The following is a 25,623-nucleotide window of genomic DNA, read 5'->3' as shown; positions in this document are numbered from 1 at the left end:
TATGACTTTAGACACTGTTATGGTTTAGCTATGAATACATCCCTCAATAATGCATGAGCCTTTTGAGAGTTGTTTTTCACTATGTATCCCAGAATGGCATCCCATTGGTTGCAATTCTCCTACCTCAGCTTCTTGAACAGGTTGAGATTACAGACAGGAGCCATCACGTCCCTATGAGGCTCACTTGTTGAAAGTCTGGTTCTAAATGCAACAGTGTTAAAAAACGATCATGAGGAATCTGCCTTTACCAACTAATTTGCTGACAGACTGTAATTCAACATTATTATTGAGATATGAGATAAGTTATTGCAAGAGGTAGGTTCTAGTTGGAGGAAACAGGCCACTGGAGACATGCCCTGGAAAGATATCCCTTGGCCCTGGTCCTTTCCTCTTGTTCTGTTTCCTGCCACCTTGGGGTGGGCAGCCTCTTCCACATGTTCCCTCAGCCATAATGCTCTGCCCACTGCCAACACAAACAACTGAGCCAGCCAACAATAGAGGATATCTCTGAAATGAAGAACTAAGATTAATCTTCGGGCTTTCAAGTTGCTTATCTCAGGTATTTGTCACTGTGACAGAAAAAAAAAAAAAACTGACACAGATGTCTGTATGGCTGACACCACAGGAAAAATCAAGACAGGAAGAATGCTAATTTAACATCTGGTTTTGATACATATGCATCATCTTTCATTCAACAACCTTTCAAGCGAGATACTCATGCCAATAAGGAAATGAAGACACATGAAGGTTAAGTAACTTGTGCAGCATCACAGGGTACATCAGACTGTCATGGATGCCAAAACAGTCCTTAGGGAATTGTGGGGTGTGGTAGCATTTATAAATAAACTTTGAGTAAGAAAATGTCTAGGCTACACTACTATTAGGAGGTTATTTATATTATAGTTAATATTTTCATTTTGTAAAGATTAATTTAGGATTAAAATGTCAGAGTGGAACTTTGATGCTAGGGAATTTGAAAATTCACTTGAAAGTGAGATTAGACACAAATTAAGACGTATGGATTCATGATGTTCCTATATTTCCAGAAGAGGAGCTTGCACCCCACCTTGTGAGGTTATGTCAGTCCCAAGAGGTCACTGAAGTCCCAGGGAAGGATGCCTGTAGAGGTAACAAACTCCACACAAAGTCCTGTATCTGCTTGTCCACACATCTAGTCAGGTTCCCTTAGATCATCTTTTGCTACCATAAGTAATGTAGAGATGATGACCAGAGTCCACATCCATCCTAATATGTAGCATAAACTGATTCATATTTGCTGTAGATACTTTCCTTTAAGGAAATTATACATGTCTACCCCCCCATCAGTAGTTATTCACACACTAGTCAAACATGTGTGTTTATGTAGTTAATTCCTACTATACTCCTTCAGGGGGAAAAATCAAAAGCAGTCACTATATATAGTCTATTCGTCAGTTGACTGTAAAAGCCCGTAGTCGGTATGCACCTTACAAAGAGATGTCATCTCAATGTAAGCTAAAAGAGACAATATATATCTTAGATACATATGAATTCCAAAGACAACTATTTCCAGTTGGTTTGCAGTAACACTGATAATAGAATGACATTTTTTTAACTGTTCCTGTACAGAGCTCCACACTGTGTGGGCACTAAAAGGTGCCAGAAATGGAGAGGACCCAGGCATAAGTAGTTTGTAGCTAGACAATGGGGTGGGGGAAGCTTATTTTTAAAAACAAAATCCATTATTAAAATAATATAATATAGTAATGTAGCTAGAAGTTATAAATTAAGAGAGAGGATACCTAGAAGAATCGCCCTACCCAAATTACAAATATATTAATAAACACACAGGAACCCCAACACCTATATCAGAAGGAAGGTGGTCGGCACCGAAGTTAGAACTGCAGGCAGCTTTATCTGAGTGAACAGCATCAAAATGCGAATACCCTCCAAGACAGGCATGTAATTTTAATTTTAAATTGAAGCATTTCCTACACCAGCACTTTTTAATAGATTTTTTTTGAGCACTTGAAATGTGGCCGGTGAGATTAAGGAACAGAACTGTTATGTTTATTGAACTTGGGTTAATTTAAGCCTGAATAGTTATACATGGCTGTAAGACTGTGAAATACCGATTTAGAGGGAAAAGCCTATCACACTGTCTCAGTTACTTTGGAATGTGAACTTCCCTCCCCAGAGTTACCACGCAACATACTATGTAAGACCTCAAATAATATCATTTTGAATCTATTCACAAATTTTGAGAAGGATCAATTTGAAATCGGAGAAAGTTACCTTTGGGGATGGGATATACACAAGTGAACTTTTTGTTGTTTTGTTTTTACGGGATAAACACTCATTTATACACACGGTTCAGTTTTCTAGAAAATATGTTGCCTCCCTCATAAACAAATGCATCCCCAAATAAGAACTTCAAACGCAAAACTGCACTCTTAGTTCCCTGAATAACAGGAAGCAAAACCAGAAAGAAACTCTCCTCACTCAACACTGGAGCTGGCAGTCAAAAAAAAAAAAAAAAAAAAAAAAAAAAAGCACCACCCTTCACTGCCTGCATCTCTACCTGAGTGTTCCAGGTTTCCACCTCTAAGTTTGGAACACAAACACCTTCACCTGCATCTGTGACCTCAGCACGTGGACTTCTAAAGCCAGTAGGCATGCATCCTCCCTGGGCCACATGCCTCTAAGCGCTGCTCACAAGACTCATCCGAAGGGGGATGGAGGCGCATGTGCGTCCGGTACACAGGGACCTAGGAGCTCAGCATCTCCGCGGCAGCCGGCCGGCATCCCTGCGCATCTCTCAGGCGCAGGTGCGCTTGGCACAGCGGTACCCCAGCCCAGCATCTCCGGCCGCACGCGTCCGCGCGCATCTTCACCTCCCAGCCGCGCTCACCTTTCTCGCTCACGCTCTCGCTCTCCAGCTCCACGTCCTCGCAGCTGGTGTACTCCGGGGTGGACACGCCCTCTTCCTCTGAGCTGCTCACCGACATCTGCCGCCTCTTGCCTCCCCGCTTGGGCCGGTGCGGCTTGGGCGGGGACGGTCGCACGGACTCGGACTGGTCGGAGCTCAGCGAGTCGTTCCGCAGCATGCTCTCCGCCTTCTCGCGCTTGGCCTTGCGCAGGAGCACGGCCGAGCCCGGGTCCAGGCGGCCCTGCTTACGGAGCGGCTCGGGGACGCGCGGCTCGGGCGGCTCTGCGGGACCCGGGACTGGCCGTGGCGCCAGCGGGCCGTGCTCGGCGGGAGGCTGGGCGGCGGGCGCGCGCGCGCGGGGGGACTCGGGCGGAGAGGCCCTGGTGGCGGCTGGCGCGCGCTTGCCCGCCGCCGTGGCCTCGGCCGGCGCGGCTGCAGCCTCGGTGTGCGGGAGTGCCACGTCGCTGTGGCGCCGCTCGTGCCTCGCGCGGGACACCCGGGCGTGCATGCGCATCTGCTGCTCCTCGGGAGGCGGCTTCACGGGGTAGCGCGCCAGGTTCGGGTCGCTGCGGTACCTGGTCTGGTACTCCTCCTCTTTCCTCTGCTTCTCGTCCTCCGCCACCCTGCCATCCTCTCGTTTCTCCGGCCGGTCCGGGTAGTCCTGGGAGCGTCCTTTCTCCAACCTGCGGGTTTCCCGCCTTTCCTTCCGCTCCCGCTCTTCCGCGGTCCCCTCCCCGGGCTGCACCGCGGACTTAGGCAGGCGTTTGCGCTCGCTCTTCAGGCCTCCCTTGCCATTCTGCTCTGGAGCCTTCTTCCTGTGGTGTCCAAAGAACAGTTGATAAAATTTAAACAGCACACCAAGAAACATCCTTGTTTCAACATTCAGGCCTAAATCGATTATTTCATGTGATTAGTTAGAATTCCGTGTCTAATTACAATTTGAAGTAAAGAACCGCGTTAAATTTATGTACCGATTAAGCTTTAAATGTGAACCCTTTGCATTACAAAAGGGTCAAGAACTTATTTTCGCCTTTTAAGTTTGCATTTAAATAAAAATTGAGTATTAATTCAATAGGCACACTTTATGTTTACATTCCCTTGTGACTTAAAATGCTTCAGATAGAAATAATATGGATAATAACATAACATCTAAAGATAAGCATACGTCATTACAGGTCAAATGTGTATTCCACACATGTATATATGAACATTGTAAAGTTACAATTCTTGACATTATCAATGAAACTTTTATAATTACATCTGTGCTCATTTAAGAAACCAAATCTCGTAGCACTCTGGTAACAGCAAATTACATTTTGACTTGATTGTGGACACCCAAGCCTTTCCTTTATACCGTTAATCAGAAAACAATGGCTGAACCATAACTTATATTTTAACTTTCTCAGCTACCATTAATAGAAATACTGATATTTACATAGTTGTTTCTTTTAGCACCGGGACTCAAAACCAAGGTCTTGGGCATGCCAGGCAGTCACTGTGCCAGTGAGCATCCTCAGCTCACGCATGCTGCCATGTGTAAAGGTGCTGTTCATCCTCTCTCTCCCTTCCTTCCTTCCTCCTTATTTCAAAACGGAGTCCCAAAGAAGAAACTCATTTTTTAGTTTTTTCTTTCTTTATATTTTGTTTGCAGGCAAAGGTAAAATGAAAAGGGATTTGGCAGGACTTTGAATCTTGTAAGGGTAGTCTTCAGCTGTCCCCTTCAGCATTTCTCCCTACAAAACACCTGGCCTGGGACGTCTCTGATGTTACACCAGAAGCTGCTGGAAAACATTTTTTCCTTGGCTGAGCCTTCTGGACTAATTCTAATGTGTAGTTACAGTGGAGACAACCCCAGGTTTGCTTTGGAATTCTAAGGACTGTGGAGAATCTGCTTCAGGGGCAGCAGCATTTGCTCACATGTCCAAATGTGTGTGTGTGTGTGTGTGTGTGTGTGTGTGTGTGTGTATGTGTGTGTGTGTGTGTGTGTGTGTGTGTGTGTGTGTGTGTGTGTGTGTATGCATAAACTGGGGAACCTAGTCGTTTCTACTGTGGATTAGCAAAGTGTAGTTGCTAAAATACATTGTGGGGTGGGTGAGGTAGAGAGACCTACTGAGGACAGAAGGGGAGCAAGTGGCAAGGAATAAAAAGAACCATGGTGAGTTCTGCTTGAGGTATTTATATCACAGCAGCACTTCAAAATGAAAAGGGCATGGGCCTGAAAGTGCGGGGTTGCAATTTTTCAAGAGAAGGGGTCTGACACCACCATGAATTAGTACTCAGCAACTACAGTTTTCAAAGATGCCATGACTGTATTATATGCAAATAGTTCATTCGTTTCTAATGCTTACTTGCACTTTGCTAGAAGTTTATGTCAAAAACAGTTTACTCTTCTGGAGATGCTGTAATGGTTGGTTACCATGCAGAGTTCATAAGGTCGTTAAAGGAGACCCCGTCAGTGAGGGTGCTTTAAGGAAGGTTGAGTATTATGCACATGGTAGGAGTCTCCATTCTGTTTTTGGGGTCCAACTAATGATACTTTTTCTTATTACTCACTTTAATTGTTCTGTTACTGCCAGCTCCTGATGAATGCTCAAAATACGGTCAAGATATTTTCAATCATAGAAAGCAAGTAGTCACCCTTTCTATCTAAGCAACTAGTCACCCTTTCTATCTAAGTAACTAGTCACCCTTTCTGTCTAAGTAACTAGTCACCCTTTCTATCTAAGTAACTAGTCACCCTTTCTATCTAAGCAACTAGTCACCCTTTCTGTCTAAGTAACTAGTCACCCTTTCTGTCTAAGTAACTAGTCACCCTTTCTATCTAAGCAACTAGTCACCCTTTCTATCTAAGCAACTAGTCACCCTTTCTGTCTAAGTAACTAGTCACCCTTTCTATCTAAGTAACTAGTCACCCTTTCTGTCTAAGTAACTAGTCACCCTTTCTATCTAAGTAACTAGTCACCCTTTCTATCTAAGTAAGTAGTCACCCTTTCTATCTAAGTAACTAGGCATCCTTTCTATCTAAGTAACTAGTCATCCTTTCTATCTAAGTAAGTAGTCACCCTTTCTATCTAAGTAACTAGGCATCCTTCCGATCTTGCTTTTCCAAGGCTGCCCAGGTCCAAACTGTCACCTAGCCTGCTTCGGCTTATGTACCCATCTCCATTCTCTATTTATAGACCACTGCCTTTCTCAGTGTTCATGGTGTATTTCAAGGGTCAACATGCCTCTGTAATCCTTGGGATTTTATGTAGGTTTTCATCATAGGCCAGACTTGATTCTTTCTTCCTTACCAACTTTACAGCTCTACCATCTTTGTCGCATGTAAAGGTACCATATATATATATATATATATTTTTAACACATGACATTTTTCGAACAACTGAGGCTCCTTCTGTTGTCGCTACAGGACTTCTGATGCCCTGTCTATCTTCTCTCAAAAAAGTTCTGCCTACACATCCTCTCCGCTGCTGTTGTCTATTGCCCCTCTAACATCCGGGGATCTGAAAAGGCTTGACTCAAAAGCCGTTTCTTTTGTTGTTTCTAGAGCTCCCCAGGGTACTGTACCTATTTTCTAGCATTGATCAATCAATCAACACCCTAATTGCCTAGGTGTCTGTCTTCCCTCGGAGGTTGTTTCTCCACAGTGTGAGAAACAGGATACGTCCTCATCGTCTCGGCACCCTCTGGTTCCTGGCACTGAGTTTAATTATAGCGATCGTTTGATGAGTGCTGGCTGAAATCACAGCCATATTCAGTTAGGGTGGCACCACAGGCCGTCCTGGGACCTCGTGTTCGCCCTTAATACTTGGCACACCCCAGCAAAGTGTGTTATCGCTGCCCATTATGCCGGAATCAGGACTGTAATCCAGACGTGCTTTGCTTTGAAGTCATTGATCCTGTGTTAAATTTTGTTTGGAAATGAGGTCAGAACGCTGCCATGGATGGAGACTACTCCTTACCTAGTGGCATAAGTAAGAGTTACAGGAACAGAAGCAATCAAGCCCAGTCAAGTTCCACCAGTCAGGGCTCACACACCCGGAGCCCCATCCTTGACGTCTATCTTTTCTAGTGGAGAGCGTCAACTCACATAAACGGATGGATGAGTGAAATATTTGATGTGCATTATCTGATCCCATGATCCCTTTCTTCCATCAGTGGCTTTCCATTATGCCTAGGATAAAAATCTATTTAAGTTAACCCCTCTGCTTACCACCTTGCCAGTTACCTCTCCTCTGCCTTCCTCGACTACTTGTAAAATGGCCAATGGTATCCTTTAGAAAGACCTCTTTACTTCAGGACACATGCCTACGCAGATACCGACAGCATCATCCTTCACTTTGCTTGATACTTTTCTCACTACCTTTACAGCACAGCATAAGAGAAATGTACTCAAAGGGCCATCTCTGATGTCCCACCGTGCCTTTCAACTGGTCGGATTCTGCATCATATGCTTTAAGAGCACACTTTCCACCAAAGTGCCAAATCTATAAATAGTGATTTTAAGGGCCTTTCTCGGCTCAACATCAGAAGTTTGTAACTCAAGTGCTTGACATAACTTTCACTGGCATCACTGCAAGATATGAAAGACAAGCCTCTCAACACAGGTCTCTTATGGAATGAGATAATTCTAGAGGCAGACAGAAATTTCAGGCCTATTGCCACCTTGAATATGGGACCTCAGAAGTCATCTTTCCATGTACCCCTCCTAATAGACGCTGGGGCCTTGGTAACAGGTGTGCTTTCCAGCAAGCCCTCGACGTTTGCTTACAGTCTTACTGGGTTATTACCTTTCCCTTGGTGGCTCACTTCTAGACCTTGATGCCTGCTTCTGTTCGGGTCCCAAGGCTTGCTGTGAAGGCTCAGCCCCTTTGCTCCTGTCCAGGGGTGCACCAGGGGAAGCCGTGTCCTGGGAAGAGGCGGCTGCTGTGCTCAGGGGTGTCTGAGACCTCGATCGCTCCTGGAGTCTTGCTTTCTTTTCTCTGGGCACCTCAGATCCAGCACCTGTACCTGTGTCGCTCAGAGTCCCATCCTGACTGGGCTGCTGGGGGCCACTTCCAAAGAACCATGCTCCAGATTTGGTTAAGATTTCTTGTTGCTTTCGACATAAATTGCATACCCACATAACCTGTTTGGGTAAGAGAAAGAGCAATGTAAAATTTTTCTCCACTATTTACAAATACTTTATTAAAATTAATAATGATAATGATAATAATAATAATATTGTCTTCATCTTTCTATATACCCTTGAAATTTTCTTAGAAAACATTTTTTTTTATATAACACACAGTCAAGTATATCAATGCCTGGGCTTAAAGAGTGCCTCTGAGCAACTAGAACAGAATTTTCTTTTCACTTTAGTTTATTGATTCTGAATTTCATTTTTACCATGTCTGTCATATTTCATTTAATTGACTCTGATGTTTCATTAAAATGTCTGTTAGCATAAGTGCTCTAGGTGAGGCAGATAATTGATCAGAAATTATTGTAAAGAGCTCTAGAATCAATATTTCCGTGCATCAACTTCAGTATCTCAAAGGATTTTATAGATATCTGTCTTCTGAAACACAATCTATTATTAAAGTCATTCATGAAAGCTATTAACATGGAAAAAAGTGCAGAACAAAAGAAAACGACAAGTTGTATATTTCTTTTGGTTTCTCAACAATATGTTAACTGCAAGCTCACTTCATGGTATTCATTGTATTCATGCACATATTTACTAAAGCAGTGCATCTGATGCTGGATTTATTAATATGTGACAGCAAAGTGTAAGATTTTCTCAAGAAAACAATCTTAGAACATTTAGAAACATACATATTGATTGAAGGACTCTGGCCAGTCCGATCATGTCAAACATTGCTCTGGCAGGCTTTATCCTTCTCCCCCATTCCCTCTGTCCTGCTAAAAACAGACCACACTACTATAGCTAGCCACCAAGGTCTATTCCCTTATTTGGACACTTCCTCCTCCTAAGTTGACTACCGAAGTCAAGCTATCAAAATTTTGAAGTCCCGCAGTCAAAAGCCCCCTTCGAATCACTTAATTAACATGCCCCATTAAAATTAAACACCTCATCCTAAACAGGGTTTCTACTTTTACCTTTATAAACTGTCATTTTCCTATGGGAAACGCCCTCTGTCTCCTCTTTATCCAGAGGCAGTCCTCTGTCCCCCTCTGGGACAAATACTTCTTCCCTTTCTCTCTTGTTCCCTTTCCCTTCTCCCTCATCTTCTATCTTCTGTCTTTGCCGCTTATTTCCCACCCTTTTGCTCTCTGGGACAAACAAATACCCTTTGTGCTGAGAATTTGTTCTGGGGGTCGTGAGCTGATACCAGTTTCTTACATTCATAAATGATGAACTGTCACTTAAGATAAACATTTAATTTGCTACCCTTAATGACATTTAAAATTAATACAGACACAAGGACAAATCTTAACAAAAATAATGAAGAATATGAGCAATAACTAGCACCAAGGAAGAAGATGGATGATGCATACCCAGGAGCCTTCTTTCTGAATACATGATATCAAACTGGGTGAATAATTCATTGCATAAGTGTGTACCAAAATAGTTAGAATACATTGTAATCTCAATTTGAAAAGCAAGTCAGGTGAGACTATGTATAGCATCCTGTATCCTCAGCTTTTTAAACCACACAAATAAAGTTGCTCAGAAGGCCTGATTCTATGAACATATCAAGAATAACATAATTAGGGATACACCCCAGTACCAGAGCTCCCATGACAGTTTCTGGTCACCTTCTACCTAGCTCTCAGGATGGGGGAGTGATGTACCTACTCTTTTCTTGCCCCTTTAGCAAGACAAGACACCAATAAGATCTGAAATCAGGTGGTTCACGAAGACTGACAGGAAAAGTTTCTCATTTAACATCAACTAAAGAAATACTAAGTGAGAGAATCTTAAACTTACAGAAGGCAATTCATCAGCAATTATTAAGAAAGGGCCATTTTCTACAAAATAAAACATCTCTAAGCTGTGTTTAGAGACAAATACACACTTCCTTTAAAACCACAGAAAACATTTTTTTACAGTTATTGCAGAGTTTTCAAAATGCTCTGAAGTTAAATAAAATGGCACAAAGGAAATTAGCAATGCTCCAGAAAGGATAATTTTCATTGGCTATCTGAACAATTTCTGCAAATGCTATTATAGTCTTCTTTACTCTTTGATTGTAAGCATCAAAAACTGATCAATAAAAGACAATCGACAGATTTTGGAAGTGTTCAGATGTTGAATATATGCTGAACAATAAATTTATTTAAATTAACTTTTATAATCCATTTATTTTAATTTCCAATGATGAATAGGTCATAATTGCTAGACAAGTTATATCCATACTTTAGATGATAGACCAGACCCAGAAAGATAAATATAGTATGTATTCACTTACAAGTGGATATTAGCTGTTAGGTAAATGATAATCAAGCTATACAATTCACAGACCCAGAGAGGTTAGGTAAAGAGGAGGGCTCTGGGGGGTGGGATGGGGTTGCGGGGACTGCATGGACCTCTCTAGGAAAGGGAAATAGAATAAATTCTGCTGATGGACTGTGGGGGTGGGTAGGGACTTGAGTGAGAAGGATCAGGTGTATGGGAGAAGGGTGGAGGGAGCGATTTTTTTGGGAGAGATAAAAGTGTGAGCATTTGGAGGTTCTGTGTGGAAACATAGTGCAATGGAAACTTCCTGGAATCTATAGGGTGACCCTAGTGAGGACTCCTAGTAATGGAAGGTATGGAGTTTGAACTGGCCATCTTTTGTAGCCAGGCAAGGCTTCCAGTGGTGGAACTTGGTTGCATTCATTGGCTTGTTTGACCAAAGGGTCCCATAGATTTCCCTAAACAACCCAGACTGATGCTAGGACAGAAAGTCATTCTCTGAAAACTGACAGCAGGCCCTTTTGCAAAGGACAACACCCTCAAAGCTCATTGACTGTAGAGAGGTCTAGCTGGTGCTGGCATGGAGCCTTCACCCTTACCTTCTAGTCTTGGCACAAGAAGGTACTCTGTAGGCTATGAAAAGATAAACCTGGACAAAAACCCAGCTACAAACCCCTCAAGCTATACTCTGTCTTGCCTGCAAGACGTGCTGGGGCAATAGTGTCACATAATTTGTGGAAGTGTCCAAGCAATGTTTGCTTTAACTTGAGGCCCTCACCAAGAGGGGGAGCCTATTCCCTACATTGCCTGGATGACCAAGAACCAGAAACTAGATAGCCCTAGGGAAAAAAAAAAAACATGACTACTCATGACTGGCAGAGAGAGAGAGGGAGAGGGAGAGAGAGAGAGAGAGAGAGAGAGAGAGAGAAGAAGAAGAAGAAGAAGAAGAAGAAGAAGAAGAAGAAGAGGAGGAGGAGGAGGAGGAGGAGGAGGAGGAGGAGGAGGAGGAGGAGGAAGGGGAAGGGGAAGAAGGAAAGGAAGGAAGGAAGGAAGAAAGGGAGGAAAAGAGGAAGAAATATGAAATGATTCCTAATGATATGCTGCTATACTCATAGATCAGTGCCTTATCCAGTCATCATCATAGAGGCTTCCTCCTGCAGCAGATGGGAGCAGGTGTAGAGACCCACAGCCAGACACATCATGCAGAGAGAGTCTAAAGTGGAGGTCTCCAACCTCTCCATAGGGTCCCTCCCCTCAGAGATCAGGAAACCACACAGAAGAAAGACAGGAGAGATTACAGGAGTCATAGGGCCTGAATGGAGGACACCAGGAGAACATGGACCACTGAATCCTCTAGCAGGGCACACATGGGCTCAGAGAGACTGAGGCAGAAATCATGGGGCCTGCATGGATCTGCGTATATGCTGCTAGCTTGGTGTTTTTGTGGGAACTCTTAACAGTGAGAGTGGGTGTGTCTCTGACTCTTTTGCTTGCTCCTGGGATTCACTTCCTCCTATTGGGTTGCCTTGTCCATCCTCAATATGAGGGCTTTTGCTTGGTCTTCTTGTATTTGTGCTGTTTGGCTGTCATCTCTTGGAGGCCTACTATTTTGAAGAGGAAATGGAGGGAGAGTGGTTCTGTGGGAGCAGGGTGGTCGGTGCAGGGAGCTGGGAGGAGTGGATGGAGGGGCAACTGTGGTCAGAATGCTGTGTCTCAAAGAAGAATCTATTTTCAATAAAAATAAAAAATATTGTTTAAATTTTAGTGTCTTTGATGTTTCATTTGTCTATTTTTAACATTTTGGAAAATATTCCTTATTCAAAATTCCTCCAATGTCTTATTTCTTTCTGTATCGTAATAATCAAAACCTTTGTTTCAGAATTTCCCATGTGGGATAAGATTGTCCCACACAGTAATGTGAAACAAAATTAACTATAAAAATATACTAATATACTTAATTTTAGTATAATAGCAGCTCTCAATATCTATTTTTTTGTTATATAAATTATTCATATAATATTTGCTAGTATAAAAACAAATTAATTGTATGTACTAGGTACATAGAAATATATGAGATTAAAATGGAAAATATCATATATTTTATGCTAAATATGAGAGCCATGTACGAAGTGATCCAGATTGTAAGGCACAACACAATTATGTGCATTTAAGATTTTCATTTTAACTTACAATTAATTAAATTTTCTGGAGTTATAAATAATCAAAAACTTGTGTGCAGAAACATCTGCACCATATTTCTTCTCATGAGACTTACCTATGAGAAACCAAAATCTTACACACACACATACACCCCCCATACACAAACACACACATACACACACACACACACACACACACACACACACACACACACACACACTCCTTCTAGAGATTGTATCACGAAGGATCATATCCTGATCCAGTGTCTTGGGATGTATTCCAAGCAAATCTAAAATAAAAGAATGCCCATGTTCTATAGCTAACTTAATACTTCTTAGATGTTTAGCAATCAAGTACAAAGTAGAATGAGAGATTTTTGTGATGTAACATGACTTCTGAAACTCCATGGCATTCATCAGAAAAATGGAAAATAAAACCTGCAGAAATTATATACTAATCTTTTGTTCTAACAGAATCTGGAAATTTGTGTTTCACACCTAATCAGTAGGGAAAACAATAGATCAGATTAAAACTAAGATGAAATTTACCTAAATAACACAAATTCCAACACTTCTTACTGTGTAGATAAGGAATCTCACAGGTAAAACTACATGCTCAGTGGAAATATAAATATGCCCAGATGTAGTAAGTTCTTTACAGTTGCCATGCCATGAAGTGTTTTCTGACTATGTGAACTATTCCAAAGGACTATTCCTAATAGAATACCTCACATAGGGTACCAGTTGCAAAACAAAGAAGGAATTCCACTTCAGTCTAGCTAATGAAACAAGTTTAATTGAGGTTACTTACAGGAGGTGGGTGAGGGCTTATTTACAGGTATATGTGCAATTTATGGGCAACTACAACACTGAAGAAAATGTCTTCCTCTCCCAGTAACTCGTATCTACCTAGAAATCCATGTAGATTGGGCTGGGTCTTGTAAATCCACTCCTACCATCCATAAAATGTCTTTGGGAGGGACAGAACCTCCAAATACACTCCTCTTTTCCATGACCAAAGGGCATAACCTCCTGCAGTTCTCCTTCAGGGAATCACAGCTGCTGACAGTTCAAGAGGGCAAAGGCTACATCATCCCCAGAGGATTGACTGCACAACATTCTTACATATATCCATAATGGTACTATTCCACAATGAAGTATATTAACAGAAATATATTAACAGAAATATATTTGCTTATAAAAATCTATTTTAATTTTTGATTTTAGTAAAAATATGCCTGTAGACTTTTTAAAAATGTGTACTTTTATAAATTATTTTTATGATTTACTTTAGTACTTAGAAATATCACTCCAGTATTTTGAAAATATGAACAGAAGTTAATGAATTTTCTTCATATTGCTGAACCCTTCAAATTCTCCTTCTTTCTGTGAAGGATTCAGTCAAGCAGAAATTGGTGACAAATTATCAAGTCAACACTTCACTATGTTGAAAAATAAATGAGATAGTAGGAAATAGTGAGTGATGGAATATTAATAGATGCAAATGAATGATTTCTTTTTCATTTTTGTTGCTCTGGGAATGGGGGTGTATTTTCCAAATCTGTTGCTATTGTATTTTTCCATTTTCATAGGTTGATTTTCTCCCTTTGGAAATATTTACACATTAATGTGAATGAATTAATGATTAAAATATGATTTAGATTGTTTCCTTTTAATGAAAAGAACACTTTCAATATCACTTACTCACTGAGAGTATTTTTGTTTAATTTTGCATGCAATTTAAAATACCTGCAGTTCTAATGTAATTTTATATAGTATTTGCATTAATAATGCAGGAGTATGTTCATGTGATGCTAAATGATTCTACAATGTTTAATATCATTAAATAGAAAGAAGGCACAGCATTTGACTTACCCTTAAACTCCTTATTTTTTTTACATGAAGCAGAATTCTAAAATGAAAACCTATTGATCAAATCCTTTTTTATACCTAAGACTAGTTTTTAATGGCACAGTGGAAGAAACCAATTACTTAGTGAAACTTAAGACATGTTAAATGTTTTCCTGCTCAAAACAGTACGTAGTGACAGTTTTATTTTAAAATTTTGCAAATTTATTTCCCCAAAGTGCTATGCAGAATTTCTGGCTTCAGAATTTCAGTACTTTTATCATGCCCACTTACTAGAATCCTTCAAATGTTCCTAGTTTAAAACAACACAGTGAAATTCTATTTGAATAATAGTAAATAAAGTTACAGAGCCATGAACTCCACAAGAAGAAACTTCAAAGAAGGTGGTAAGAAATGTTTAGGAGTTGCTTAGTGTATGGAAAATGGTAGTAACATGAAAGGGCTTTTACCAAGAATAGAGCTTGAGGCTAGAGAGATGGCTCAGGAGTTAAGAGCATTGATTGCTCTTCCAAAGGATGGGGTTTGTTCTTTGGTGCTACAGGGCACCTCACAATCATCTTAACTTCAGATTCAGAGGATCCATTACCCTCTTCTGGCCTCCATGGGCACTGTATACACATAGTGTACAGACATTCAAAAAGGCAAAATGCTTACACACATAAAATGAAAATAATTCTTTAAAAGGGGGACTCAATTTTGAAACACAGAGATCTCTAGGTTATAAAGGGCAGCTGCTATGCACAGACGAAGGTGAGAAGTAAATTCAAAGTAGAATAATGCCCAATCTGTTATCCTCTGACTTTAAGTCTTTTGCGCCTTTACTCATATTGTACCGACAGGCTCGCCATTAGTTCCATTCACCACACAGATGGCTGTTTTGTTCTTTTTCTTTGGTCAGTCAGCATTCATTTTGATGTTTGGGAAGAATTGCGCTATTTTTTTTCTATGATGCTCACTGGCTCCACATAACTGATAACTGCTTGTTATGGTTATTTTAATTGTTATGTACTATAATTCTTTTAAAATCATGCAGGAAGGACACAGAGACAGTTTGTCCCATAGTGGTATAAACATGTATGTTCACCTATTATTTGATCATGCTAATTATATTACATTAAAATGATTCAAAGTCTATATCATTTTAACTTGGTTTTAAACAGACCATTTATTGCTATATAATGTCTGAAAATGTCTTAAGTGTTTTTTCTGCTCATGGTTCTGTAAACATCTAAAATTTACATTATCTTGAATCTATGTAGATCATAAAACTTAAGAGTCAATAACACAATTAGGAATAACAGTGAGTGAAGCAAGCCAAGAGGTAGATGCCAGGACTTGATTACCTTGCCCAAGCTCCTCACTGAACTTTCTAGGACAGATTGTAAAGCTCTGTGTTTCAGCTTCCTCACTTGTAACACAGGGATAACAACATTAAAAGTGAATTCACAAGACTGGTGAGATATTGCAGTGGGTAAAGGTGCTTACTGCCAAGTCTGATGACCTGAGTTAGATCCCCCAAACCCAAAAGGCAGAAAGACTTTGGCAAGCTGTCCACTAACATCTACAACCACACTATTGCCATGTGCCCACTGCAACACACAAAGTTAAGTAAATAAATAAATGTAATCCTTATTTTAAATGTCTCTGAGATGAGAGAAAACACACAAGTGATATAGTAAATACTCTATGATGTTTACATTATTTAAAATGTGTACACCTGCCACAGATGTATCTTTAAAATTTTTGCAATGTGAAATGCTCCATGCTCTACTCATTTATGATTTTGACAAATGATTTGAGGTGTCAGTTAAATGTTAGGCATTATTATAGGCACTGGAGATAGAGTAGTGGCCATGGGGGTGGGCAGGGGACACTTTTGGGGAGCGTATGTCCCATTAAAAGAAGACAGAGAGAACCAAAACATAATTTGTGAAGTGTCCAACAGGGGAATATGGGGGCACAAGTGAATGGAAAAAGGGCAAAGGGCATTCCATAAGGTGGGGGCTTAAGTTTAAAACAGACTAATCAGAGAATGCTGATCAGTAAGATTAAGCTATGTATATAATGGGGAAGGCAGCTCAGGCTACAAACACAGCCAGGGAACTGATCTGGGGGAAGCTTTTGCACGGTGGGAAGCAGAGCTGAAACAGGTTAAAGTGACAGGTCAGATGGTACAAAACAGTTTCAAACGGAAGCAATCTTTATCCAACAGACCTTTGCTGTTATGAAGCAAGTGATGAGGAGCCATTTTAGGACATAGGGTCCAGCAGTGGTCTGAGGACTTAGGGTCCAGCAGTGGTCTGAGGACTTAGGGTCCAGCAGTGGTCTGAGGACTTAGGGTCCAGCAGTGGTCTGAGGACTTAGGGTCCAGCAGTGGTCTGCTATACCCCAGGTTGCTGTGGTGAAGATCAAACGGAGGGAATCAAATGTTAGGTTTTTTAAACCGAACTTGACACTGCTATTTTTGGCTCGTCTTTGCCCCAATGTGGTGTCCAGCCTTGGGAGTCATCATTTTTGGGATCATTTTGTTGAAGGCACACCACTTTTCACAGACAGCCCAAACCTGAACTCTTTTCCAGACAGGGTATGTACTTTCACAGCATTTAAACATAGACTGATGTTTATCTCCTACATCTTGTCTTACAACACAAGGTATCCACCCGCTCATCAAAATTAACTGAATGTGCTGTCACTGGTCACATTCCTCTGCTCAATGAGAGCTTCCCTCCATCATTTTCACCATGATGACTTCTAAAGCAATTTATTTTAGAGCATTTATAAAACAAATAAATACTTGATTAATAAATAATAACCATGCCTACTATGTAAACATAATATCTGCATTATAGAGCACACAGAACAGAAATTTAATACGATAAACTATAATTAAGCTTTTAATTATATTTGCTACTCAAACAGATTACCTTTCAGTATAAGCCAATGTCTTAAAATCATTACCTCCAGCTTAGTCACCATTTCAAATACCCTCTCATTTGCAACATGTGGCCATTTGAAAGACAGAAACCTTAGACTCCAAAAGCACAATATAGGCATGATTATGCTTTCCACAAAATGGATTCTTGTCCTGCATTACATGTCCTATCCACACACTAATCAAAGGCATTAATATGAGATTTACCCTAGCTTAATTCGTCTTTAACTATTATTCATCAAGCTTTCTTAATTGTGACTCCAGAATACCATGACTCTCCCACATATCTACTGCCTCGTATCTCTACTGACAAAGTAGAAACCATCATTTTTCTCCACCAAGATTTCCAACGCCAATATTGTAACTGAGTCTTCTGCCTTTCATTTTCAGTAAATCATTCAGTAAATCCTGTATCCTTTTCCAAATCTTACAAACTTTAAAATTGACACCCTATCCCCTGCAGCGGTACTGTGGATTGAACCAGAGGCCTCATGCATGCTCCACAATACTGCTGCTCTAATAAGCTTCAGTCCCAGCCTTTAAACTTGCTTCCTCTCTTCCACAGAGATTTAAAACTCTTTGACACATAGTAGCTCTTGCCAACTCTTCTGATCTAATATGCTTCCTACACGAACACGCACATCATACCACACATGTGTATTTTAGTTTTCTGAATATCCTGCCAGTATATAATACTTGTCAATCTATAGTACTCTTGTTTTCAGCTTATTTCCAAAATGATTATATGCAGTTTACAATTATTTCATAATTTATATCTGATGCAATACTTCATATATACATTGATGTTATAAAACTTTAATATGGAGATAGGCTGCCCACAGATTTTCTCCATCATCTCTGTTCTCCCAGACCCGATCTTCCAGTGTCCTCCCTTGCACTTCAACAGAACACCAGCTGCAGCCTTCCTTCCCTCCTCCCCACATCTCTTGTGGATCCCACAGACCATCTCCTCCTAACCTCCCTTCACCCACTTTGGCCCAGACCCCAACTCCAGCAAGCATGCCCTGCAAACTGAAGGGCTACTCTCCCCATGCAAAAAGTAGGCTGAGGGGGGAGCCACACTTGTCGTACTTCTCCTAAGATCAAATCCCCCCAGTCTCATCCCCAGCTCTATAGCAGGAAACCTTCTGTGATCTTCCTTTCTTCTCTGACCCCATCGCCAATGGATCACAAAGATGTTCTCATCCAATCCTCCTTCTCATCCAACCCTCCTTCTCCCAATTCATTCCAATATCCCAGCCTCCAAAACCAGCAGGCATTCCCTGTGAACATGCCAGCTGAGCAGGCCAGGAAAACAGGCAACACACAGGCATCACACTCCCCAGAAGTCCAAAGGGGAGACAGAAACCAAAAAGCAAAAGACCCATCCAACAAAGACATATCCAGAAACCAGGACCCAGAATTTTAATCATCCCAAACCCAGATGCTTAGACACCAGCATAAAAACACAACCAATAACAGTCAAGGCAATATGTCTCCACTAGAGCCCAGCAGGCCCTGAATATTCCGACATAGGTGAAGCACAAGAAAAAGACCTTAAAACAGCTTTTATGAATATGATAGAGTTTCTTAAAGAAGAAATGAATAAATCTCTTAAAGAAATCCAGGAAAACACAAACCATGTAAGGAAATAAATAAAATGGTTCAATATCTGAAATTGGAAATAGAATCAATAAAGAAAACTCAAACTGTAGGAATTCTGGAAATAGAAAAATTTAGGAATTTGAACAGGAGCTACAGAGGCAAGCTTGACCAACAGAATATTAAAAATGGGAAAGCATTTCAGGCTTTGAAGATATGATAGAAGAAATGAATACATCGGTCAAAGAAAATGTTGAAGCTAAAAAATTCTCACACAAAACATTCATGAAATTTGGGACGTGAAAAGACAAAAACTAAGAACAATAGAAACAGAGGAAGTAGAAGAAACTTAGCTCAAAGGCCCAAAAATGTTTTCAACAAAATCATAGAAGAAAATTTTCTTAATCTAAAGAAGGAGAGGCTTATAAATGTACCCTGTATCTGTATGCTTCTTAAACATACAGAGCACCAAATAGATAGAACCAGAAAAGGAAGTACTCTAGCCACATAATAATCATAATACTACACATACAGAACAAAGAAAGAATACTAAAAGCTGCAATGGAGAAAGACAAAGTAACATATAAGGCAAACCTATTAGAACTATACCTGACTTCTCAGTGGAAACTTTAAAATCAGATGGCCCAGAACAGATGTCCTGTAGACTCTAAGAGATGACAGATGCCAGCACAGACTACTATACTCAGCAAAACCTTCAAAACCATACATGGAAAAAACAAGCTATTCCATGATAAAGTCAAATTTAAACAATATCTATCTACAAATCTAGCCCTAAGGAAGGTGCTAAAAAGAAAATTCCAACCTAAGGAAATTAACTATACACTTGAAAACACAAGAAGTAAATAATCTCACATCAGTACAATCAAAAGAAAATAAGTACAAACACACACACACACACTTACACACTCATACACATACCACCACCACCGCCAACAACAATGACAAAATAACAGGAATCAATAATCTTTGGTCATTGATGTTGCTCAATATCAACGGTCTTAATTCCCCAATAAAACAGACACAGACTCTCAGAACAGATATGAAAACAGGATCCGTCCTTCTACTGCATCCAAGAAACACACCTCAACATCAAGGACATTACCCCAGGGTAAAGGGTTGGAAGCAGATATTCCAAGCACATGAAACTAAGAAGCAAGCTGGTATAGCCATCTTAATATCTAATAAAAATAGACTTCAAACCAAAACTAATCAAAAGAAATAGAGAAGGAATCTACATATTCATCAAAGGAAAAATCCACCAAGACGACATTTCAATTCTTAACATCTATACCTCAAACACAAGGGCACCCAAGTTTTTAAAAGAAACACGAGTAAATATATTGATCCTCACACACTGAGAGTGGGAGACTTTAATACCCAACTCTCACCAATGGACGGGTCATCCAGACAAAAACTAAACAAAGAAATACTGGACCTAATAGTGTTATAAACCAAATGAACCTAAGAAATATCTACAGAATATTTCACCCAAACACAAAATAATATACCTTCTTCTCAGCAAAAGAATGGAACTTTCTCCAAAATTGACCACATACTCAGACACAAAGAAAGTCTCAACAGATACAAGAAAATCAAGATAATTCCCTGCATCCTATCAGAACACCATGGATTAAACCTGGATACTAACAACAGAAACAACAGAAAGCTTGCAAAGTTATGGAAACTGGACAACTCTCTACTGAATGAAAAAACATGGGTCAAGACATAAAGAAAGAAAGAAATTAAAGACTTTCTAGAACTCAATTAAAATGCATACATAGCATTCCCAAACTTACAGGACACAATGGAAGCAGTGTTAAGAGGAAAGTTCGAAACACTAAGTACCTACAGAAAGAAAATAGAACGATCTCATATTACCGACTTAAGAGCACACCTGAAAGTTCTAGAACAAAAAGAAGAAAGCAGAAGAAAGAGGAGTAGAGGCAGGAAATAATCAAACTGAGGGCTGATATCAATAAAATAAAAACAAAGAGAACAATACAAAGCATCAATGAAACCAAGAGTTGGTCTTTGAGAGAATCAACAGGATAGAGAAACCCTTATCCAAACTAACTAAAAGATAGAGAGATAATATCCAAATTAACAAAATCCGAAATGAAAGTGGAGACATAATAACAGACAATGAGGAAATCCAGAGGATCTTAAGGACAAAAAAACTGTGCTCAACAAAATTTGAAAATCTAAAAGAAATGGATAATTTTCTCAGTAGGTACCACTAACCAAAGTTAAATAAAGGTCAAATGAACAATTTAAATTTAAAGAGATTTAAATAGTGAAATAGAAGCAGTCATTGAAATCCTTCTAAACCACCGCCCAAAAAAGCCAAAGGCAGAATGGCTTCAGAACACCATTCTACTGGACTTTGAAAGAAGAATTAATACCAATGCTCTTCAAATTATTCCACAAAATAAAAACAGAATGAACACTGCCAAATTAATTTTATTATGCCACATTTACTCTAATAATCAAACCACATAAAGTATCAACAAATTAAGAGAATTACAGAATAATTTCCCTTACAAACAAGGATGCAAAAAATACTCAATAAAATGCTTGCCAACCAAATCCAAGAACCGATCAAAAAGATCATCTACCAAAATCAAGTAGGCTTCATCTCAGAGATACAGGTATAGTTCAACATAAGAAAATTAGTCAGTGTAATTCACCACATAAACAAACTGAAAGAAAAAAAAACTGCTGGAGGTATCACCATCCCTGATTTAAAGTGGGACTACAGAGCTATAGTAATAAAAACCACATGGTATTGGCATACATACAGATATGTTGATCTATGCAATCTAACTGGAAGACCCAGACATAAATCCACACAACTATGGACACCTGTTTTTTTTTATAACAAAGTCAGATATGCACACTGGAATAAAAGGTAGCATCTTCAACAAATGATACTGGGCTAACTGAATGCCAGGTCAGCATGTAGAAGAATGCTAATAGATCTATATTTAACACCCAGCACAAAATTTAAGTCCAAGTGGATCAAAGAACATAAGATCAAACCAGATACACTGAATCTGAAAGAAGAGAAAGTGGGGAATGGCCTTGAATGCACTGACACAGGAGACTCTGAACAGAACACTGATAGAGCAGGCACTAAGATCAACAGTCAGGCCAGGCGGCAGTGGCACGAGCCTTTAATCCCAGCACTTGGGAGGCAGAGGCAGGCGGATCTCTGTGAGTTCAAGGCCAGCCTGGGCTACAGAGTGAGTTCCAGAAATAGGTGCAAAGCTACACAGAGAAAACTTGTCTTGAAAACAAACAAACAAACAAAACAACAACAACAACAACAACAAAAGATCAACAATCAATAAATGGGACTTCATGAAACCAAAAAGCTTCTACAAGGACACCATCATTTGGACAAAGCAGCAGCCTATAGAATGGGAAAAGATTTTTACCAACTCCACATCTGATAGAGTACTAATATCCATAATATATAAAGAACTTGAGACTAGATATTAAAAAATAGCAAACAAATAATCTAATTAAAAATGGGCAACAGGTTTAGATACAGTATTCTCAAGAGAGGAATCTGAAATGGCTGAGAAACACTTAAAGAAATGTTCAACATCCTTAGCCATCAGAGAAATGAAATAAAAACTACATTAAGATTCTTACATCTGTCAGTATGGCTAAGATCAGTAACACAAGTGACAGCTCATACTGGTGAGGATGTGGAGAAAGAGGAACACGCCTCCATTGCTGGTGGGAGTGCAAACATGTGAAGCTACTATGGAAATCAATATAGTGGTTCCTCCAAAAGTTGGAAATCCATCCAAGACCCAGAAAGACAAATATGGTATGTACTCACTCACAAGTGGATATTAGCCTTTAAGTAAATGATAACCAAGCTATAATCCATAAGACTAGAGAGGTTAGGTAAAAAGGAAGGTTCTAGGGGGGACTCATTGATCTCCATGGGAGGGGAAAATAGAATTGATTTTGCAGACAGACTGGGTGTGGGCAAGGATGGAAGTGGGGTGATAGGGCAGGGGGTAGATGGGGTAGAGGGAGTGTGGGGAGAGACAGCTGGAATTGGAAGGATTAAGGGTATAGCATGTAAACATAATGCAGAGGGAACTTCCTGGAATGTATGAAGGTGGTCCTAATTAGGACCCTTTGTTACTGGCTTTTTCTTTGAAGACTGACAGTGGTCAGTCATTGCTGATGGCAACATCCACACAACTCATTGAACTGTGGAGATGTCTAGTTGGTGCCTCCTTGGAGTCTTCACCCTACTTTCCAGTCTCTTTAGTGCAGAAAGGTACTCTGAAGACTCCCAAAAGAGAAATACAGACACCAACCCAGCCACAAAAGCTTTGACTTATAATCTGTCCTGCAAAATATGCTAAGGCGATGATGACACAGAACTTGTGGGAGTAGACACCAATGTCTGATTTGACTTAGGCCCACTCCACTAAAAGGAACCCATCCCCAACACTGCTTTGATAACCAAGAATCTGAGACTTGATAGTCCTGGAGACCTAGGTAGGGTAAAACCAAACACTACAAGCCAAGAAAGAAAGAGAGAGAGAAAGAAAGAGAGCGAGAGAAAGAGAGAGAAAGAAAGAGAGAAAGAGAAAAAGAGAGAATGAAAGGAAGGAAGAAAGGAAACAAAGAAAGAAAGAAAGAAAGAAAGAAACGAACAAAGAAGAAAGAAACAAAGAAAAGAAACAAAGAAAGAAACAAAGAAAATCAATAAAATTATTACTAATGATATTCTGCTATACTCATAGATATGTGCCTTGTCTAGTCATCATTGGAGAGGCTTCCTCTGACTACCATGGAAACACGTGCAGAGACCCACAGCAAGACATTATGTGGGAGAATGTCTAAAGTGGAGGTCTCAAACAAAGCTCTCCCCTCTGAGCTCAGGGAATCCCTCAAGCAAAATATTTTATAAGTCCTATAAAAAGATATATAAACCCTTATTTTGATTAATTCAAGATGATATTTTCTAAACCATTGAATGAAACATTATACTTTGCATATTAATTGCTAAAGCTAATTTTTCATGCTTCTAACTCACTCTTAGCAGCACTCTAAACTCAGAAGTGAGTACACATGTACTTTCCTGGAGCACATGACCTAATGTAGTACTATGCATGTACAGAGCAAATACAGCAGATGAACAATGAGTAGTTCTTATTCAGGATCCTTATCCAAGTCAGATGGAATACTCACCAGTATAAGACATTGGCTACTCATTCAATATGATTACAGAATAGTAACTAACACACACACACACACACACACACACACACACACACACACACACACACACAGCCTTACTTTTGAAATTAAGCAATCCAAATGCATTTTAATGGATCAAGGTCAGAAACTTTTCTAGAGTAATTATGTATGTTATGATGTGAATCATAATAAATACAGCATGCTGAAAGTGACAACATATACCTGAAGCACTTAGAGAGAAAAGTACAGATTTAAGCTCTCATTCAGGAGTGGAAGAGTTTGCACTGCCTATTTTTTGAACAGAATATTCATGTAATATTCATTTCATTTATTTTTACATATTTTATGAAACATTGTAAAAGAAATAATTACAAACACCAATGATGTTATTACCTTATAAAAAATTTCAAAGTAAATAAAGGAAGGGAATAAAAAAAGATGAGAATGGAAATTGACAATTATAAATCAATATAGCCAAAGGAAAAAATCAAGGAAACTAGAATTATCTCTTTGCAGAGATTACTAAAACTGATGAAAATCTTTCTTGGAAGATAATGGGGAAAAAAGAGATAAAATTATAGAAAAGGTGACAGTGGTACTAAACTAAAACTCATTAAAATCATAAAACAGGAAAATTAACTTTTACCAACAAATTCAAGAGCCTATATGAAACAAATTTCAAGAATTGAAATCTCTAGTACTGACACAAGAAGAAGGAAAGTAACTTAATGGTCCTGATGATTCAGAAGTTGAGCCCATATTTAAAGGCTTACCTTACCATAAAAATTCCAGAACCGCCGGGCGGTGGTGGCGCACGCCTTTAATCCCAGCACTCGGGAGGCAGAGCCAGGCGGATCTCTGTGAGTTCGAGGCCAGCCTGGTCTACAGAGTGAGATCCAGGAAAGGCGCAAAGCTACACAGAGAAACCCTGTCTCGAAAAAACCAAAAAAAAAAAAAAAAAAAAAAAAAAAAAAAAAAAATTCCAGAACCAGATCATTTTTCACAGGAAATTTTCATAAAACATATTTAAAAAGTAAATGAAATTGATAGTACACGTTTTTTGGAATTACACAAAAAAGGAGGAATTTTTTCCACTTCTGAACTCTTTTTTTTTATTTGGTCAACTTAATTCTGGGACTAAAATCATAATATAAAAAAACTGTGTACAAAATTAAATTAAGAGACAATATCATATCCAAGCAGGCTCTTTTAAAGTAAACAAATTGATCCAGCACTATACAACTACATAAAATCATTATTCCACCATAACAGAGTGAGATTGATCATTGAATATGATATTATACATTAAAATATATTCAGATACATAAAGTATTTAAGAAACATATATGAAAATTATTGGACAAAATCCAACACATTTTAGTGATAAAATACTCCAGAAAAATAGAAAAAATGCATTCCAAAACATTTCTAAAATATAAGATATTTTCAATAACTGCTTCTTGTTAGTGATGAAAGGCCCAGAGCCTGATATCCAAGA

The 25,623-nt window shown here is 39.5% G+C and overlaps 1 protein-coding gene across 42 annotated transcripts in view; it reads right to left on the bottom strand.

Moving 5' to 3' along the window:
• Window positions 1-25,623, bottom strand: part of Rims1 (regulating synaptic membrane exocytosis 1) — a 494,312-nt gene that overhangs the window by 217,741 nt on the left and 250,948 nt on the right. For all 42 annotated transcript variants that reach the window (XM_052745291.1, XM_052745292.1, XM_052745293.1 and 39 more), the window contains 2 exons: window positions 7,699-8,036; window positions 2,891-3,723 (listed from right to left, as the gene is read on the bottom strand). In XM_052745291.1, coding sequence (XP_052601251.1) covers window positions 2,891-3,723; window positions 7,699-8,036 — 1,171 coding nt within the window. The remainder of the gene's footprint in view (window positions 1-2,890; window positions 3,724-7,698; window positions 8,037-25,623) is intronic.

The sequence above is a fragment of the Peromyscus californicus genome, unplaced genomic scaffold, assembly GCF_007827085.1.
Source record: "Peromyscus californicus insignis strain IS unplaced genomic scaffold, ASM782708v3 Scaffold_19__1_contigs__length_69161282, whole genome shotgun sequence".
NCBI lineage: Eukaryota > Metazoa > Chordata > Mammalia > Rodentia > Cricetidae > Peromyscus > Peromyscus californicus.
This window is presented reverse-complemented; position numbering and strand designations above follow the sequence as displayed.